Source organism: Acanthochromis polyacanthus, chromosome 13 (assembly GCF_021347895.1).
Source record: "Acanthochromis polyacanthus isolate Apoly-LR-REF ecotype Palm Island chromosome 13, KAUST_Apoly_ChrSc, whole genome shotgun sequence".
Lineage (NCBI taxonomy): Eukaryota > Metazoa > Chordata > Actinopteri > Pomacentridae > Acanthochromis > Acanthochromis polyacanthus.
Window position 1 is genome coordinate 25768641 of NC_067125.1, and position 19939 is coordinate 25788579.

General features: G+C 39.7%; 1 protein-coding gene across 2 annotated transcripts in view; it reads right to left on the reverse strand.

Moving 5' to 3' along the window:
- Positions 1-689: 689 nt before the first annotated feature.
- The window catches only part of eml2 (EMAP like 2), a 30850-nt gene continuing 11600 nt past the window's right edge, over positions 690-19939 (reverse strand). Inside the window, exons 1-19 of one of the 2 annotated variants that reach the window (XM_022194163.2) lie at positions 19373-19509; positions 13676-13704; positions 12679-12808; positions 11392-11541; positions 10151-10220; positions 9746-9856; positions 9286-9381; positions 9050-9184; positions 8826-8925; positions 7882-8036; positions 7553-7678; positions 7322-7453; positions 7095-7162; positions 6120-6208; positions 5910-6007; positions 5569-5656; positions 5370-5465; positions 4500-4630; positions 690-2265 (exon numbers count right to left, since the gene is read on the reverse strand). In XM_022194163.2, the coding sequence (XP_022049855.1) occupies positions 2140-2265; positions 4500-4630; positions 5370-5465; positions 5569-5656; positions 5910-6007; positions 6120-6208; positions 7095-7162; positions 7322-7453; positions 7553-7678; positions 7882-8036; positions 8826-8925; positions 9050-9184; positions 9286-9381; positions 9746-9856; positions 10151-10220; positions 11392-11541; positions 12679-12808; positions 13676-13704; positions 19373-19389 (1947 nt within the window). In that variant the 5' untranslated portion in view covers positions 19390-19509 and the 3' untranslated portion in view covers positions 690-2139. Of the gene's footprint in view, positions 2266-4499; positions 4631-5369; positions 5466-5568; positions 5657-5909; positions 6008-6119; positions 6209-7094; positions 7163-7321; positions 7454-7552; positions 7679-7881; positions 8037-8825; positions 8926-9049; positions 9185-9285; positions 9382-9745; positions 9857-10150; positions 10221-11391; positions 11542-12678; positions 12809-13675; positions 13705-19372; positions 19510-19939 lie in introns of those variants that run through there. The other variant, XM_022194162.2, reaches the window with a different exon arrangement.

A 19939-nucleotide genomic window follows, 5' to 3' on the forward strand; every position in this document is an offset into this window, starting at 1 on the left:
TCTTGCAAAATTTTATGAGATCTCATAAAATTATCAATTATGTGATGAAAATGTATATTCACTGCAATATATCAGTGTGCATTATTGTATTATTGACCAAGTCTTGGTATCTTCAAATGAGTTTAGAGATTTCAATGCTGTTTAACCTGAAGTTAGGTGTCTTAACAAGCTCAACGCACACATTATATCCTTTCTGTTTTATTTAAAGTTTTATGTAAACACACTTTTGGTCAAATATATAAAGATCCTTCCCCGTTTGGATTTAAAAGTGCTGATTAAACTATTTATTTTTTACAATCACACATCATCAATAGGAAACAAGATATGGGAAATATCAGTGCAGTGCCATTTTTTTCACTTTAATTTTTATACAACTAATGATATTGACCTCATGAGCTGCTTTTTTATGGAACAAGAGAGGAAGTGCTCCACAGAACACCAGTCTTGAACCAGCAACTCAACTCTAACCATCAAACACATGTTGACTGTCACTACAACTGTACCATGAGCTGCCTGTCACGATATTTCACTTTAAACAGTTTAGATAATTGAGCACAGTAAGATATAAGATCTAAAAAAAAATAATCATGGATTACAGTTCTGATTGAACTCATGTATTGGTTCATTTGATTAGGATCTGAGCATCTTTTTCACGTTTCTCGCCAATATAGAGAGAAAAGGAGCCACCGTAGTATTTGGGTAAAAACTTTATTAACAAAACTGAAGAAGGCAAAGCACAGCATCAAGCTCACTTCCAAAGCACAGCAGCCTACATTACCGCTCTGTCAATCGCTAAAAGTGCCACAAGAATAATAATAATAACATCCATCGTTGTTACAGTTAAATATTAAAATAACACAGCCACTCGGATATACTGCATAATATATATATTTACTCTAGAGACCTTTGCGACATTAACAGCATCTACAGGAGGGCAGCTTCAGTCATGCTCATTCTCTAGCACTGTAGCGCCACCTAGTGCCTTCTCAGCACAGTTACAGTAGTAGTAGTAGTACAATCAATAACACAGCAGTCTGGGGTGGGGAAGGGGAGAAGGTGAAACAAAGGCCCGGGACAAAACAGCCACTTCGTACCGTTCACAATCTCCTAGAGCAATCTGCAATACTTACAAATGTGCACCTAAAGAGTTCAGAAATCAGGCTGAGGGCTGGAAATGTGGAATATAGCAAGGCAATGGGGCTATAGTAAGTAATTTATAAGGGGAATACCACCCATTTTAGGGATCCCTAGCCAACCCTCAAAGACAAATATCCCTCCAAACATGCAATACTCTTTCTGACTTTAGAATATCACATCTCGACAAAAGTTGCCCGTTTTATTCTGATATCTCTACACAAGTTTGTCACAAGTTTGAAGGCTTGTTTCTGTGACTCCTGGCTTTAGGAAAGTGTACGTTCACAAGAATCTAATACACTCAACTATGGAAAAATTCCATTTATTAACCCTGTTATTCCAAATCAAAGCTCTTATTTTGAAAACCAATTCAGAATTCACTGGTTCGCATATAGTTTGCATCTACCTCAAGCGTTTGCCCACTATTTTTTCCACACCTTAAGGAAATTAAAGGAAGCCAATACATGAACAACACAATATAAATCATTTAAATTTGAATATAACTCCAACATTAACCATGTTGCATGCATTAAAAAATAATAACAAAAATTTAGTGCACATGCGTTGCAATTAAGGGGCTAAAACTTGTAACAAACTTGTCTCTTCAAATAGATGGAATTCCCTTTAAAGGGGGTTAAAATAAATACAGTTTAGGCACAGTGAGTACTAATGCTAAAACCACAGGTTTACTGTGTGGTTGCCATCTGCAGCATCAGGCTGGGACTGTAGTTGCAGAAATTGATTTCGCAACCAAGTCATTTTCTCTACATTCTATTAATACACACAGCGGTACATTTCCATTGATTACAGTGATACTCATCTCATCTGGGGTGACATCTGTGGGTTGGTCAAGTTATGCTGTTTTTTTGTTTTTGTTTCCAGTAGGCACAGCGGAGGTGATGCCCCCTGGTAGCAGGAGGTTAAAACAGTGAGGAGACGGGGGTCAGATATGATGCTGATCCCTGTTTATGGGGATCGTAAGTGGAGATGGATGGATGGCATTGTCTAGGCAACCACCCACTGCAGGATGCTGGTGTCTTTCCCGCCGGTGGAGATCAGGTGACTGTTGTCATGCAGGAAGGCAACGTTGGTCACGTGACTGCTGTGGCCACCATACTCGTGACTGGGAGCCTGTTAAGTTTGAAACAGGAAGTGACTTCATGAAGTCAATCATTTCACTATTTCAAGATAAGATAAAACTTTATCAATCTCAGTGTGGGGAAATTTGCAGTATTACAGCAGCAAAGACAGCGCAAACATTTAAGCAATGTAGTACAAAAATATCCATAAAAATGCGTAAGTACTAGTTAAAAAAATAACAGTACCGAGAGAAGTATAATCTTACATAGATTATTATCTACATTGCACTGATTGTATAGCCTAGCCACGCTACACCCATGTTTCTGACGGCACAAGGGTCTAGGGAAGCTCGACAGGGAGGGAGACGGGCTAAAAGGTTGTCTATCAAATCCCTCTGCAGCAATTGGGTAGGTATACAACCAATCAACACAACGAATAGGCTGACGTAGTTCCTAGAGCACCGGCGGATTGTGGCTAAGTCCCGTTAGCTTCCCAACCAGCGGAGCCGCGGAGCCAACTGGTATATTAAGGATTTGTCATATCCCGTCGGCATAAATCCCAATACGTCTTTCTTCTCAATGAAACACTTCAGTGTCGTCCTTTGTTTATCTTTCAAGTTGAATTTTAGCTTCAAATCTTTAAGGGCTGTGGCCAAAGCCGAGTCGAAAGATAACTGTTTATTGTGCGCCGGTTGTTTCTGTCAGAATCGTCACGCCTCTGTCGTCACTTAGTTACACCCGCCTTCTGACTCTACACTTCATGGTGATTGGTCCGGCCAGTTTTAGGAGAATCCAGCCTCGAGCCTTATGGAGGGTAACTAGACCCACCCTGGCAGAGAATTAAATTCGTTGCCGTGGGTTGTCTAGCGCGGCTAGGCTACTGATTGTACACAAGTAGAAAAACACCAATATAGCATATATTCTAGTATTTGAGAAAAACAGATATTGTACAGGATTTGTAAAATTAATTCACAGAATGTATTGATATTGTACTACTGGGAGTAGTGCTGGTGGTAAAGTTTTATTAGTATCTTTTAATTCATTCAAAAATACAAATTATGCAATTATGTTTGCCATCAGCTTGTGTCTTCATAAAACCTAACTTTTTCTGCATGCTTTTTATATCAGGTGGTTTCTGAATTTGTGTAGTAATCTCAAATTTCAGTATTTTTTATGAAAAAGGTACAATGACTGTTTCCCTTCGCATTAATATCGTCACAAATCTTCAGATTTTTCTTAAGAGAAACTTGAGCAGTATGTGCAAATACGTCATTGTCATTTCATTTTTCAGGTGCAATATAATATTTTAGTTCCTTTTTTCATTACTATGTGTAAAATTCCTTATTAGTTCTGAACAAATAATAGCATTACTTTTTACTGTTCTATTCCAGATTTATTTAGCTCACTTATTAGTATTTCAGTATATTTTATTGTTTTTTTACCTTTATGCACTGCACTTCTCATGTCATGCCATTTCTTTCGGTATTAATAAAGTCTAATCTTATCTTTACTAACAGGGATTATAAAGACTTTGACGTGACACAGTTTTGAGAAAAATCAAAGCTTAAAGTAAATTCTAGGTCTAATTTTTCCATTAAGTGCAACTGCTGCAGTTTGTGCAGCCAAATATATGTACAACTATAACTCAGTTTCACTCCAAGGCTGTTAAAACATGTTGTAACTATTTGCAGTTCCTGTGCGAATGGAAGGCAGTTTGAACAGACAATTATGTTTAAATGGCTTTGGCTAGAAAACTTGTAAAACAACAAAGACGTGAAACGGCCCAAACTAGTTTGTGAGCACGAAATAAACACCTGGCAGAAATTGAATACGTTATAGGTCTGGTGATGATCCAGCACTGAAGGCTGTGTGGTCGAGTATTTAGACGTTTCTGCTGAGCTTTCATTGGGTTTCACAGTGTTCATTAACACTTAATCACAGCGTTGGCAAGAGAAACATTGCGGTTGTTCGGCTCTAGAGGCGTTAAAGTGGACGGCTGTGGCTCAGGTGGTAAAGTGGGTTGTCCACTAATTGTAGGGTTGATAGTTAGATCCTCGACGTCACTATGTGCCAAAGCTGGGCAAGAAGCTGAACCCCAAGCTGCTCCACCATCATAAAGCCTTTTGTAGAGCTGCTAGGTTTAAAGGCACCATATGAATGCATATCAAAGTCTGCATGAAGCAGAGCAAATTTCAAGTGATAAATACGTTTCTAAAAAAGAAACGTGTGCATACAGAGATGCAGACACGGATCCAGACGTGTTGGTTGTGTGTAACTGTGACTGACCCTTGGCTGAGAGCAGGGGAAGGAGAACAAGTGCACTTTGCCAAAGTCATCAGCAGAGGCCAGCAGGGATCCATCATGTGACCTGCACACAGCGTTGATGTCTGTGCCGTCTGCTCCGTCTGGCCAAATTCCTGAGGAACAATAAGTGAGAGAGAAGGAGAGCAAAAGACAGTCAGATATTGATATTTGCTTCATGTTCTGTTCCAGGCTGCAGAGAAATACAGAACATTGTGCAGTGGCTTGAACAAAGGTCAGTATTCTCCATCAGAACTGACAAGAAAAGACAAAGCTGTCTACTGGAACAGTTCTGGGTGGATGATCCACACGTAGAAAGGTGGACTTTTTTCAGGCTGGCAAACATCGCATAATAGCTGGGAGTTAAAAGTCTAAAGGTTCTAAATGCCTCTTGTTGCTTTAGGGTTAGCAGTATGTACATTATGGTTTCTCCACTCGCTTGCCAACTGTGCTGAACATCAGCCAGCTAACCTGCAAACAGTCTAAAAATCTGTATGAATTCACCTGTTGACACTATAGGTCAAACTGGTTTCAGGGGGCTCGCTGTTGTCAGATGAATAGGTTAAATATCGAGCAGTCTGATCCATTGGATGTAGGATGTGAGTATCAGCCTGCTCATTTCAGTCTGCTCTGTCCTAGAATTGTGTTACAGTTCTCTTCACAATGGGAAACAACAACAAACCCAACCACCAAGGAGCAACCTACCATACTGAAAAGTTATTCAGATTTGCATCATCATCAGAGTGTTTCTTCCCCTACAGCAGAATGACAGTCTGGTCCAGCCACACCATTATGCATTATGGAATGGGCTGGAAAAGCAGCAAACACAACATGGAGGAAGTTTTATGGACCTACCAAAGGTGTTGAAGGCGAGAGTGCAGGTGGAAGTGGCCCAGTCCAGGTTGCGCACCGTGTCCATGTTGGTCACGTGTTTCCCGTTGGATGCCTCCCCTGAAAAAGCAAACTGAAAAGCTTTTGTCCTGCTCCGAGATGTGTGCAACAAGTCACGATGCCAAATGAGAAAGTACATGAGCAAATGGTGGGGGCAGCTTACAGAAGAGGATCTCATAGTCTCCTGAGTTGGTAACAAGGTATTTGCTGTCTTTCGACCAGTCCAGATGGGTGACGAAGCTGGAGTGGCCCTGGAGAAAAGAGAGACACCATATACTGCATGAGGAGCCGAGTCTGAAGACTGAATCCTGAAGAAAATGTGACTGAAATCTGTTTTATTTTTGTCAAAACTCTTGAATTTCTGATTTGACGTAAACATCCAAAGGCAAATACTGCTCCTTTAAAGCTATTTTTATTTTTAACATTCTAACACCACTGAGATAAGACTTGTGAAAAGGGGACATTATTTTAGGAATGACTTCCTACAGCATGTTTTATACTTACAGTGCATTTCCCCACACGGCTGTACTTTCGGCCGTTCTCCGTCACAGCATAGATGTAAACAAAGTTGTCGTGGGAGGCGACAGCCAGGAAGTTACCGTCTACAAGCACAAATGAGCTCACATTAGTTAACACAGAACTGAAACATGATTCTATGTGGGGACTTCTGTGTTTTATGGATCTGGGTTGATAAATAAACAGGTGATGTTTTACCTGGAGAGTACTTGACGTTGGAGATGATCTCATTGCCGTCTGTGTGCATAGAAACGAGATCTCGAGTGTCGGTGTCCAGCACCAACCATCTGCAAAACATGGGCCAGAAATTTGGGGAAATGCGCATCACACAAAAACCCAAGATGATGACTGTAAGCAGCTTGTTTTGTTTGACCAACAGTTTAAACAGCAAAGATATCGCTATCTTCACGATTCAACATTCCTTTAATGTCATTTGTCTAAGTATCTGCACACACAGCAAAAAGAAAATCTGTTTCTCACCAGTGCAATCACTTAAACCTCATGTTGTCCTAAGGGTCATTCTGACCCCAAGTAAAATCTTTGTCCGTCGTATACTTGAATGTAGCAAAGTCTTTTTGGCTCTAATTTCCAAAATGAAGGGACAAATTTGTGGTAATGGGTTGGACTGAAGTAAGACTAAAGGTGTAACGCAGAATTTATTGGCAAATTGTGCTATATGCTTTAAATAGCAGTCAAACCAGGCGGGGTAATTCTGACCTTAGAGGACAAAAGGTTTATGGCAACTGGGAGGACATTACAAAGGTTAAAACAAAAAGAAAGAACAAAAAAACAACAACATTCAGATAACTAAAAACAGAGACAACGACAATGATGTAATGGATGTCTAAAAATAGCAGCAGGTTCAAATTTAACAGTTAAGAAGGAAAAAAAGTGCATGCACTGTACACGATGGGGGTCGTTTTAGATAGCTGCAGGTTATTGTGGCCATTGTAAAAAATGCAGCAGCTTCAAATTGACAAAGAAGATGAATAAAAAGTGCACATGTATCTATTTTCATTTATAATGACCAATATAAAGAAAACACAAAGACGTTTTAGAGCTTCACATTGTTAGTTGTATAATAGATTTTTCTTGCTGGAAATGTTTCAGTGTTCAGTTTCTGATTTTTAACTGTGGGGACAAAATGTGGGAAAAAGCAGTGGAGAGGCCAACCTTCCAGTCATGGTCCCCACAGCCAGAACAGCCCCACTGGGATGGAAACCTGCAGACCTCCCTGGATCCTGGAGCACAGCAGAGAAGACAGACCATTTATCATTCATTTAGCAGAGCTTTATATTAATTCCTTATCATTTAATTTTCTATTTGTGCTCTCTAATTTAGTATTTTGTGACATTATTGCGCTGTCAGGTCTGCTTTCATGTTTTCCTGCTCCTCCTCACCTCGATGGTCTTGCTCCAGAGGGGCTGATGGGAGTTGGTGTCCCAGAGGTGAACCTGTTTGTCCTGTGAGCAGGTGACGAACTGCTCCATGGACGGATGAATGTCCAAACCCCACAGTTCATCTGTGTGACCCTGGAACTCAGAACATGTCTTATTTAGATCCCCGTATCCCACATTCATGCAGTACAGGTGTGTTTCCTTCGTAGGAAAGTGAAATCTGTGTGTGTTTACCTGTACGATAGGAGTTAAAGTATCGGGGAAGGCGGCTCTGATGATGGCATTCTTTGTGGTTCCGATAAAGAGTTCTCCTGGTTTACCTTCAGCCAGAGCCCGAACAGGACCGAACGAGTCGCCCACCTGGACACACAAACACAACACATGGTAAAAACAAACAAAAAACCTAAGACTTTAACATACTTTAGAAAAACAATTAAAAAACATTAAACCAATGGTGACAAATTCTTTCTGTAAATCTCCTGATCCTTGACTGATTTTCTCCTCAGGATTTTTCTGTCATTGTGTCTTTTACATACACAGGACTGTTCAATCAGCCCTTTTACCTCCATCTCAGATTGTTTCCTGTAATCGTGGTCCCACAGCACCACCTTGCGGTCTTTGCCTCCTCCAGACACCATGGTGCCGTCCTTCAGGACACAAACAGAGAAAATACCGCCTTCGTGGGCTCCCGACACCACCTGGCTGATGCGGTTACCACCTGTCAGAGCAGAAGACAGAAGCACAGCTTCTGATAGATTCTTTTTTGAAGATTAACTTTGTAAATCTACAGGAATTTAATGATGAGAACATTTTTCTACTGACGCATCAACATTATGCTGGAACTCCTTTAAAAATGAAACTGCTTGTGGTCTTGTTTAGCTGTGAAAGACAACACCTCTAATGGAAATTTTGTTTTATTTTTTCATATTTATAGGCTTTTCTTTAGCAAAAAAGGAGAAAAGAATTGCCTTGTTGCCATTGCACAGTGCACAATGAAATTAAGCAGCAATCCTGTCAGTGCATTTACACAATCAGATAACATTTTAAAAGTACAATAAGAAATGTGCAAAAATAAAATCTAAACATCTTGTAGAAAAAAACAGCATGTGTATTTATGAAAGCTTATTAGTTTGAAGGTAGCTTATTTGGTGTATTAAAAATGATAAAAACAGCAGTCTAACTGATGTTGCACTTTTGGATCTTGCAGTTTGCTGAACATTCATGAAAAAATAATGCCCTCAGGTAGGGCAAAAATTACATAGAAAGTGCAGCTGTATGTAAGCATGTATCATGTCTCAGTAAATGACTACAAGGTAGAAGGTGCAAAGGTGCAGATATGTCCTGGTTTTGCAAATTTCACAGTGAGTAAAAAATAAAACAGAAATTGAGTTAAGCTGCAAGTAGGCACTCTAGTAAGGACAGTCTTCATGCACTAAACAGCCAGTCTGTCAGTGTGCAAATTTATTGTACAAAAAGTTGGGATCAGAATGCTTCATTTAGATTTTACCTTTGGCCCAGATGTAGATGTTTCCACTGGAGTCTCCGGTGATGGCATCTCCATTCTCAGCAAACGCCACACAAAGCACATACTTGGGTTTCTCATGTTTCTACACAGAAAAAGACAAACAACATAAGATTTACTCCAAGATTTCTGCATTAAACTTCATTCCCTTTAGCCATGTGTACATCGATCGGAAGGTAACCCATCTGTTAGGTCTATATTGGCCGTACCTCAAACAGGCCCTGTCTCTTGGTCAGAGTGTTGCCCTCCATGGTCCAGAAGTTGATGTGGGATTTTCCACAGGTGACAATGAGGTTGGTGTCCATGGGATGAAACACAGCAGCCAGTACGGAGTCATTGGAGCACTGCGGAGAGAGCAGGCAGGAAGTTTGTTTCTGTAACAGCTTAACAATTAAAGTTGAGAACTATTTAAATCAGCTAGAAATGCAGAAAATAGATCAGCTACCTTGACGTCAGCCAGTTGCTTCTCCTTCTGCCAGTTCCAGACTGACAAGATGTGATCGTTGGCGTCGTCCACGGCGCAGAGGAAGGTGCCACCGTTCTGGAAAAAATAAAACAAAAGAAGCCATTAATACTGTATGCATTTACTTCAACTTTATAAATCACACATTATTACCATTTTCTCTCCATAACGTTTTGACTGCAATAACAGAAATGTTTCTATTCTGTGTAAGTATAGTTCTACACAACATGTGTGTCCTTTAATTGGGTACATTATCCATTGTGCCATTGTCGTGCACATTGTCTTTATTATATCTCTATTACTAGCCTTATTGTACTTTTGTAGCGTGAATCCTGCTATTTTCATGTCTCATCTGCATTCAGCTGCTGTAATGCGTCAATTTTCCTGCTGAGGTATCAATGATGGTCAGTTAGCTCAAACTACAGGCTGAAACGCTGCTTACCGACTTGGAGAAAGCCACACAGGTGACCGCCCTGTCAAACACTCCCATCCCGAGCACATGAAGCGTGTTGAGGCTCACAGAGTCCCAGACACGAACATGAGGAGCCAGCAGCTGAACAGATATGAAATCATAAATCACGTTAGACAAACTAATCCAACATGTAGAAGCAAAAAAATAAAAAAATACAGGACTACACTAATTAAACACTTTATTTTTCAATTGCTGTTGTGATTTCTGTTCCATTCATGATGATAAAACTCAACATTTTACAGTGAAGAAAACATTGCAAGAAAAAGAAAGTGCTATTAAATTAAAATGCCCTCTGAGACACGCTTTTAACTATGTCAATATTTAACAGTGTGGAGAACACACTGTGGGAGGATGCAAGTGTGATTTTCACAGTACCTTTCCATCTTTAGAGTTTCCAGCCACTTGCCCAGTTGCTATGGTAACCATATCGGGATGCACACTCAGGCTAAGGAGATAAAATGTACAGTCGAGTTATTGTGTCATTTTAAATCATGTTCCATTGCTTCTGGCTTGAAATCACAGAAGCCTGTTTCACGGTGGATTGAAACAGCTGATTCAGATTCAAATGCAATAAAAGAATATTTTAAATACAGAAAATGTAAATGCATGAATGGCAACTGGAAAAATCATCTGCTGCTGTTCCCACAAGAGATGCTTTTTTGTTTTTGGTCTGTGGCTTTCAAAACCTTGGAAATCTGAGGTATTTGTATTTTTTTTAAAAACACATTACTGACACCCTATCATGTACAACATCAGTTACACTACTGTATTTATAGTACTTAATGCATCAAATAAGCTGATATATGGACGTATATCACTTTTTTTTTTTTTTTACATAGATTCCCCTTGTAAATATTCTTTTTACTGTATTTTTATGTTTTATATCTCCACATTTCATCTGTACTGATGTGTGAATGCACTGACAGGGTCATTGCTTAATTTCATTGTACACTGTGCAATGACAATAAATGACTTCTATTCAAACCTAAACTATTCTATGATGAGAGCGTTCACATCAGTTGATCTATTTTGCTATTATTTACTTGGAAAACCTAATAAATACAATATGTATATGTACATAACTTTGCGTTTCTGAAGTTAAAACGACAAAATCTCCCGTAGTTAACAGAATCCCTTTCATACAAAGCAGAGGAGGACTCAGTGTGACGGCGTGGGAGAACAGATCGGGACCGTTTCCCTGCAGAGATGAGTAGCTTTCCCAGCATGCCCCTGGGGGGGTTAGTGTTTACATCCCAGAGGCTCCAGGCACAGAGCTCATTCAGGATGTCAACTGGTGCTCATTAAAAAAGCCACAAATTACACAGACGATAAACACAGAAGCTGTCGATGACGCAAAAACAAAAATAACGAAACGATGTGAGCAGTTTGAATTTTTTAGTTTTTGTCTGCAAGTGTTGTGTAGAAAATAACTGAAACAGTATACAATGTCTGAAAAGCCATACCACAAGAGATCAGGAGTCAATTCTCAGCTTAAACTGATCTCTTCATACCCCATGTATTATTCTATACATGTACTACACATACAGTTTGTTAGTCTTTAAGTACAGCCTCATATTAAAAGTCAGTCATCGCTGATCAGTCTGCTGTTTTCTCACCATTTGACATCGTCGTTGTGTCCCAGATAGTGTCTCTGCTGCTGCTCCTCTGTGTTGTACAGAACCACCACTGAAGCGTTGAAGTATACTATCTCACCTGTGGGCAGCAGGTAAAGGTTGGAGCGGCAGTCACGGCCGCGGTATCCGTATCTGGGTCACGGTTCAGTTAGGGAAGATGAATGAAGCTGAGCAGGACCAGGGAGTAAGAACACAAGTTTAATATTTTATACTAAGACTTTTAGTCGACTCAGAAGTGCTGAAGCTTGAAGAATATCAATCAGCTCAGTGCCTCCCAAAAACATAAAACGCCACACTTCAGATCATTTTTTTGCTGAAACTAAACACTTTTACATACACTGCATATTTTGTGTAACCAAAGCATTTTGATCTCAGCTTTTTGCGTAAGAAATTTAGAAAATGAAATCTTCAAACACTAAGAGAATGGATGTTTAGTGCAAGATGAAAATGTTAAACTGTCTAAACCTGAGTGCACTAGCACCTTAACTCAATTTAGCTTAAGCTACTCACTGTTAAACTTTCAAAATGTGGAAATATCTACACCTTTGCATCTCCTACCATATGCACCTTATATTTATGTACTTATTGAAACTCCACCTGTTTATATATGTTTACATGGAACTGCCCCATGTATGTAATTCCTAACATTTCAAACTAATCTTTAAAAGAATAAGGTACTCCAGTGTTTTCATAGACACACATACAGCTCTTTTCTACTAGATGTTCAGATTTTATTTTTGCATATTTCTTGTTGCATTTTTAAAATGTTACCTGATTGTGTAAATGCACTGACAGGATTGCTGCTTTATTTCATCGTACACTGTCCAATGGCAAAAAGGGAAATCTATTCTATTCTTCTTTTCAATTAAAGAAAAGCCTATAAATATGAAAACCAAATAAGCTATTTTTAAAGGATTAAGCTACTCCACAGTGTTCATGGATACACTTACACATGCTATTGTTTTTGTCTAATAGATGTTATATTTCATATTTGCACATTTGTTATTGTACTTTTAAAGATGTCTGAGTTCCTGCTGAATTTCATTGTGCTGTGCAATGACAAAGTAATTTTAATCTGTTTTATTGTAGTCTATGGAGAAAGTGAAGCTTCAAGTTAAAGTTTGTGTCGTCACATAAGTTAGATGTATCCTTCTGTCCATCTGGTAATCAATTAGCTGGTTTTTCTAATCCAACACTGATTATAATTCATTCATTTCACATCTATTAATGTTTATCAAAGAATCCATCAGCTCTTGCTTCGAAGGATACACCCACTGCAGTTTGAGCTTGTGGTCCGGCAGAGCCACCTTCTGGTCGATGCTGTAGCTCTCCCTCTGCTGGTCGGGGATGTGCATGGTGACGGGACGACCTCGGAGGAACATCCTCACGTAGCCGTCCTCTGTAGCAGCAAGGAGAGAGAAAAGCAACAGTCAGATCGATGGTTAAATGAAGAGAAAGGAACAGAGAAACACAAGCCATGCTTCAGAGACATGTAGAAGAGGCAGAATGAGGAGGTCACAGTGTTTCTTATTGGAAAATAGCAGCACTGCATTGACTGAAGGTAATGAGCATACATTAGTCTGCATACACACATGCAGATGTTTATGTAATCCTGCAGCTTTGTGTTAAGTTCTGAGACAAAAAAAAAAAAATGTTTTTCTGATCAAATAACAAAAAAATCTGTTTTTCTTTGAAAAGAAATCCTGCCAGTTGTCCAAACTGACTTTACTGCTCACAGTCAAAGGCAGCTGTGTCACTGTGAGCTTCATTGGTTCAAATATTTCCCAAAATCAAGCAGAGGAAGAGTGATTTCTTTGGTCTTTGTTGGACATAATGAAAAGAAATTCTACCATCTATCTATCTAAGATAGCCTCACTTTTTTTCAATTTCCAGTTCCAAATATTTTCCAGCAACACAGATTCCATTTCTGTCATTTTTACAGCTAATTTGTAATCCTCAGAAGTTACTGTCTGCTTTAATGAGGGATCTTCAGCATTTCTAACAGGTTCTTCAGTCGTTCAAATGGACGTTTGGCATTTTTAACGAGAAATAATATTGGTTCAAAACGAGCAATAAAATCCCTCAAGAGGACTCCAAGGACTCCTGAAGGCTAATTGAGTTTCACACATCAGAGGCTGCTCATCCTCTTTACAACAAATTAAAGTGTGACAGTAAATGGAGGGTGAGACGGCATAAGTCAATGCAGACATGAGACACAGTGTTCCAGACGAAAACAAAGAAATGGTGAGAGAAAGACTGTTCTTACCTGCATTGAGAGTGCATTCTTTGGATTTACTGAAAAAGAGAAAAGAGGTAAGTATGAAGATTATTCTTCAACATCAGGTGACTCGGGGTGTAATTTTCATACATAATGGAAAAAAGATAAAGAAAGAAGTACATCAAACAATATACACAGCATCCACATATGTGTATGAATATTTTTCAAAGCTCCCGAGTTGTTTTTCTACTACATTATTCCAGTCTAAATTATTTATTCTTCGCTCTACAGTCTGAAACCTTCACCATGCAGTTTAACTGGACATTAGGGAAGAGCTGCAGAGCTCACAGTCAGCAGAAACATCCTCTACATCATGTAATCACACACTGGAAGACAGCTTTTATCCTCCTGACGGTGAGATGATGCACCCTGGAGGAGGGATCCCTGGGGCTCGGAAAGACTGCTGGCATTTTGTGTTCATGCTACATACTAGCTGCACCAAACCTGTGAAATGTGAGACGATGATTTCTATGATGGCAACAAGAAGTCTTAGAGGTTGGCTGGAAGAGTTTCTGAGCGTTGGCCAACTACAGCTCAAACCCACATCTCAACAGACAGAACAACACACTGTAATATTAGGAGATTTAAATGAGGTGCAACAACTAACATTTTCACACAAAGCATTTCTTTACCAGAGTAAAGCTGTAGTGTTGCAGTCATTTAAAATGCCTGCACCCTGCTAGCAGCGGTCTAATGGGATGGACAGATTCTTGGCTCTGCTTTTGTTACATAAATTAATTTACTAATTTGATCCATGTGTGTGACTGCACAACTCCAGCAGCCTCTCTGGGTAATGGGTTGTATTTACTGTACATAATATAGTTACTAGAGCTCATTCGATTGGGCTGCACTACAAGATTTAGAACGTAATTTAGTTTGCATTTTCCTAAAGGTCTGTGTGGTGCTATTTTGGTGTGCTGTATGTATATGAAAGTTTGGATAACAACTGGGCAAAGAGGCGAGTACACAAGACCAGAGCAGGACCAGAACACCTCAAGATTGACAACCTGGTTTATTATCATGTGCAAAATCTCAAATAAGTTATGATACTTGACTCATCCATAGTAGAACAAAAAAGTGCAAAGGTTATAGCATTTTAGTCAATTTTGAGTGCCTTTCTTGTGTACAGTTCGAAGGCATTTGTTGTTTCTGTTGAAATCATGCTTACATAGTGCATAAACATATTCCCAAGAAGTGTTTTTGTACCATTTTGTACTTTTCTAATACCCTCTTTTAATGTAAATGCCAGCAACTTTGTACCTTGTTATGAATACCAACCATCTTTGCAACTTTTCGTAAATACCAGCACATTCGGTATTTTATCATTAACTCGATTTGCATGTTAATTGCATGTTCTTTAGTACAATATCTATCTTTATCTATCCTGAGTGCAACATGTGTGAGCTACTGAATACCTTGAATTTCCTCAAGGGAACTATAAAGTATCTATCTATCTATCTATCTATCTATCTATCCACCCAAGTTAATGCAGCCCTGTGCAACACTCTTTGTAATTGTAAACTACGCAAAACTGAACATAATGTTCAGTTTTCCTTTAATGAATGGGGAAAATGAATGGGTTCCAGCTGTTTAATGTGGCTCTGTGCAGGGATGATTAAAAAGAACAAGCACTTTTGATCAAGTCAGCAGACAAAAAGTCAACAGGGATGTCCTTTTGTATCCACACAGAAGTGGTGACGCTGTTGGCTAAACACACAGTGAATGTGGTTCTCAGCAAAACAGTGAAACAGCGAGCATCACACAAAAAAGCATAAAAACAACGTTGGATGTCTAAAACTAAAATGACATCTGATGAGTCAGCCACTGTGCCAAAATCCATAATTAGACCCGTCAGTCTGAACCTGTAGCCGTCTCATCACTTTCTGAGTGAAAGTCGCTGCTCATCCAGAATCAGAACTGCATGTTGAGCGTTTCACTGCCTGCTGACCACGAAACCTTAACCTGTCAGGCTGCTGTCAACCAATCAGATCAGCAGGACGCTGAACCGCTGCCTCAGCTGACAGGTGGATGTCACCATGGCAACAGCGTTTAAAAGTAAGGCTTGATAAGATAAAGGGAAATTAAAGGTTGGGCTTCTCTTTGCTCAGCAACAGGAGAACAATGTGTTTGAGTGTTTCTGTGGAGAAAACAACACAACAGCATTAGCGGAGGACACACTTCTCCTCAGCATGCTGGTTTATACTAAAAACACAAAGTCAGAGCAAGACACAGATGTCTACTGGGAGGAAAACTGCAACGACTGAGGAGATTTGAAACAAAGGAAACAAACAAAACAGCAAAAAAATGAAGAATTCTGCAACCAAACAAATACATCACAAATGTTTTATGTGGAATAGAAATGGACTCGATGGTTAAACCTCAAATTACAGACTTTGATGTGAAACACTGAATGTAAATATAACTTTCGTTTGAGAACAGCAGGATGGATGATGTGTATTTACTTGTCCTGACATTTGCTCAACGGGGAGTTCACTAAAAAAAATGGCCCCACAGCGCTGAGACGTCTAAATGTCTCTCTGAGCGAATGAAGTCACGTCGAGTGAAGTGTAAGTTTGCCGCAACAGGTTTGTCACAGTGTGTTTTAAAGATTAACGAGGGACACGAGGAACGAGAACAATGGCAAAAATGTGATCAGAGCTTCGCATGTGTGCGTTTGAAGCATCTGAAGAAGATTAAAAGCTTAAACAGACGACTGATCCGAGGACCTGGCTGCTGTCTGTTGTGTCCCCGGGCAGCTGGAGGCGACCAGGCAGGGTGTCGGCGCTAAAATAACCACATAAAGGCCCACTTGTTTCTTCAACTGTGTGAGTTTGTGTATGTGTAGTCTGCCAGGAAGATGAGGCGTGGCCCGGTTCTAGCCAATGGCAGAACAAGATTGATCCAGACCCAGTAATTAGAGCGGAGCATGCTGGGTAGCTGGCAGCCAGACAGGCCGAATAACTCTGCATCTGAAGCCCGTGTGGCGGCTGTCCGAGTCACCGGGTTTCCAGGGAGAGGGAATGCACAAACAGAGCACTCATTAGCATGCAGCACTGAGTGTTTTGTTGGCATTTTTCTGCCTGCCTGAACACAGTTCAACACAATGGGCTCTTGTAACAATCACAGGGAACTAATGAGCATCAATGTTCCCCTGAAAAATCCTGCATCATGTCAGAATTTTGAAAGGAAGACCATCTCCCTTTGTAGAGAGCTCGATGAAAAAGTCCTTGAATTTCAAGCTTCTCCAGAAGTTTCTGAGCTCTCACAGGTTCAGCAGACATTCACTCTGGTACTACGGACAAGTATAATAACTGATGTCCTCCACTTCTCTAAAGATCTCAACATTAAACCCTTCCTGCACCTGAAAAACCGGAGCAGCAGTTTTGCAGCAGCATTGTTATGCTCCCGCTATTCAGAGCTGAGGCACCAGGGTTCGAATTAAACTCTAAATCGACAACTTCTCACTGTCCTCCTCATCTGAACCACTCACTTTCATTGCAAGTGATATTCTAAGGTTTAAGAAGACTAATTTTGTCCATGTGGCTGCAAAAAAACCCTTATCTTGTTTTTGCTTGCAACAAACCGAAATATGTTTTTCATCAAATATTACTTTCTAATATTGCCGCCTACTGACAGTTTTGTCCAATTTGATTACAAGGTAACATTGATTGCAACAGATTTCTTGTCAGTTATAAGAGGGGAGTGCCTGCAGTGGTACAGCCGCATAGCAAATGGACGTTGAGGTCGGACTAATGGGTCGAACCCCTAAACTGTGGGTGCGGTTGAGTATGCATCCATTTCCAGATCCATTACGACTGAAGCAGTGCATTAGTGAACTTGACAGACATCAACACATCTGATTGTCTTCACATTTTCGCTCAGCTCATGTGAAAAGACTGAACTGCTACACTGGATGAACTCACTGTGGAAATTCAGAGGCAGGCACTCAAACGGAGAAAGAATTGATCGATATAAGGAAATTGCATTCTTTTCAAGATGATGTAGATATTTTTTATAACTTCCATGATCTGTATTTGCATTGTTTCACTTTGACTGAGAGAAAGTTAGTTATTCTTTTTGTATAAGCCTGTATTCCTTACGAGTATAATGTTTGGGCCACGAGTTTGTTGCAAGTTTTCAGTTTAAACACTAGATTTCATAAAAACATAAGGAAAATGACATATAAAGTGAACTTTTTTTGTGCTTTATGCAATTCTCTTTGATTACTCAAACTAAACATTAAATTTAGTTCATATTAGACGAAAGGAAAAGCTGTTACAGTGATGTTAGAACTGTTTAATGGTGGCGTAAAATGCTTGTCTGCAATCAGAGATGTGGTCGATATGTCTGTTGCATGTTAAACAGGAGATCCAATCAATGTTATCGGTCTTGTTGCAAGCTGAGGAAGTTCAAACAGTGTATGTCCCACAGCTCCTTTAGCCGCCTTGTCTTTACAGCATTTTGCATGTACTCGTAAGCTGCTTCAGACGAAATTTAATTCATCAGAAATCCTTTGAAAGCCCTTAAAATTAACATTTGTTGAGGTACAAAAGTGTACCAGCCGAGGCAGGTCGTGAATAAAACTATAGCAGTTTAAAAGCCTGGACATGTGTGATATTCTCATCATGTCTGTGTCCAGTAAATCAGCAGCTCTGTCCTGTCTGCTGTCAGCATCAGTCTGCTTTAACAGAATATAACTGACAGACCTGCTGAGCTCAGTGTGACTGCTCGTCTGTCTCTTCACATTAACTCATCCTGTCTGTGTGTTCTCATGTTTCATAACCGCACAGAAATGTGACATGTCTGTTTCTTTTCTCTGTCCCCAGAAGCCCGATGACTAAAGAAACACTGGCAATGCTTAAAAAGGTGCATAAACTGAGTCTACATGTGCACGCAGAAACACATTTTTGGATAAAAGTTTCCACATTTCAGAAAAAAACATTTCTGCTTCCAAAAAAGTTTGACTTTTTCCAAACAGATGCACAGTGTAGTCCAATCGAACAGAACTAAACCCATGTGTGTTGAATTAAAAACTGGTTTTACATAACAAAGTTCAACCCACTATTTTCTCTTCCGTAATTCAACTCCACAATAAAACAATGGAACTATTAAACCGTCTTCTCAGAATTACATAATTTAGTATTTTTCGGTTTTGTCCTCGGACCCTGCCATTGGATCCACTGACACAGCTGGCTCTTGTTTCTGTTTTATTCATGTTACTGCTCCTCCCCACAGCCACCCACAGCCCTGCAGAAACCCACTGCATCAAACGGGTTTGCGTGACAACAGTTTCATAAGAGAAATACTCAACTTCCTCAGGCTGTCGTGAATCTAGACCCAAACAACTGATTATTGACTTGAATAGAACAACTTGAGATGTTGGAAGATAAGCCAATAATCTATTCAAACATTAATCAAACAGTAACTGAGGGACTAACTGGGTGTGACGCTGGAAGCACTAAAATTTATCTAATTGACCTTAAGAGCTAAATAATCATTTTGTGAGTTGCCCTTTCCATCTGGTCATTCATAGACTAAAGTTACACGCTTTCCTTCACAGATACATTGCATTTTTCTCCTATGAATCATTAAGATTTCTAAAAGCTTCAGTAATAAATCCTCTCTGATTACAGCCTGCTGCTTCTCTGTGAATCATTAACTATGTATTGTAAAACAGCCATTTACCTGGAAGATCTCTTCATGTCTGCAAGGTTTCCGTTAGAATGAGAGTCAACAGAGAGAGCAGTCAGTCCTGTCCAACAACCACAGCAACACACCGACTTCCTTCTTCCCTCAGCAAACTTTTAGCTCAGCCTGAAAGCCTCGTTCGTCCAACCAGAACACACTTCCTAACTGTGCAGACACTCCCCCTCTGCACCGTGACCACACCTCCATTTTAAAAAGAAGTGGTGGAAACGTGATCCATCAGCAGAGAAGATAGGAGAGAGGAGAGGAAAGGAAGGAAGAAGGGAAAGAAAATGTAAAAAGACAAAGTTTGGATAAGAAAAGTGGAGAAAAGTAAGAAATAAAAGAAAAGGGGTGCAATTGTACAGATTATAGTGACTGAAAAAAGAGAATTGGATGAAAAATTAGGAAAGAAAAAGATGGACATAGAGGAAAGATAACATGCAGCAAAAACACCCAGATTGAAAATAAGAAAAATGATGGAATTTATGTACTATAACTAATAATAAACGTCCTCTGTTTGTTTACTGCTGACAAAAGACCTGCGTGTTGCATTCACTTGACCGT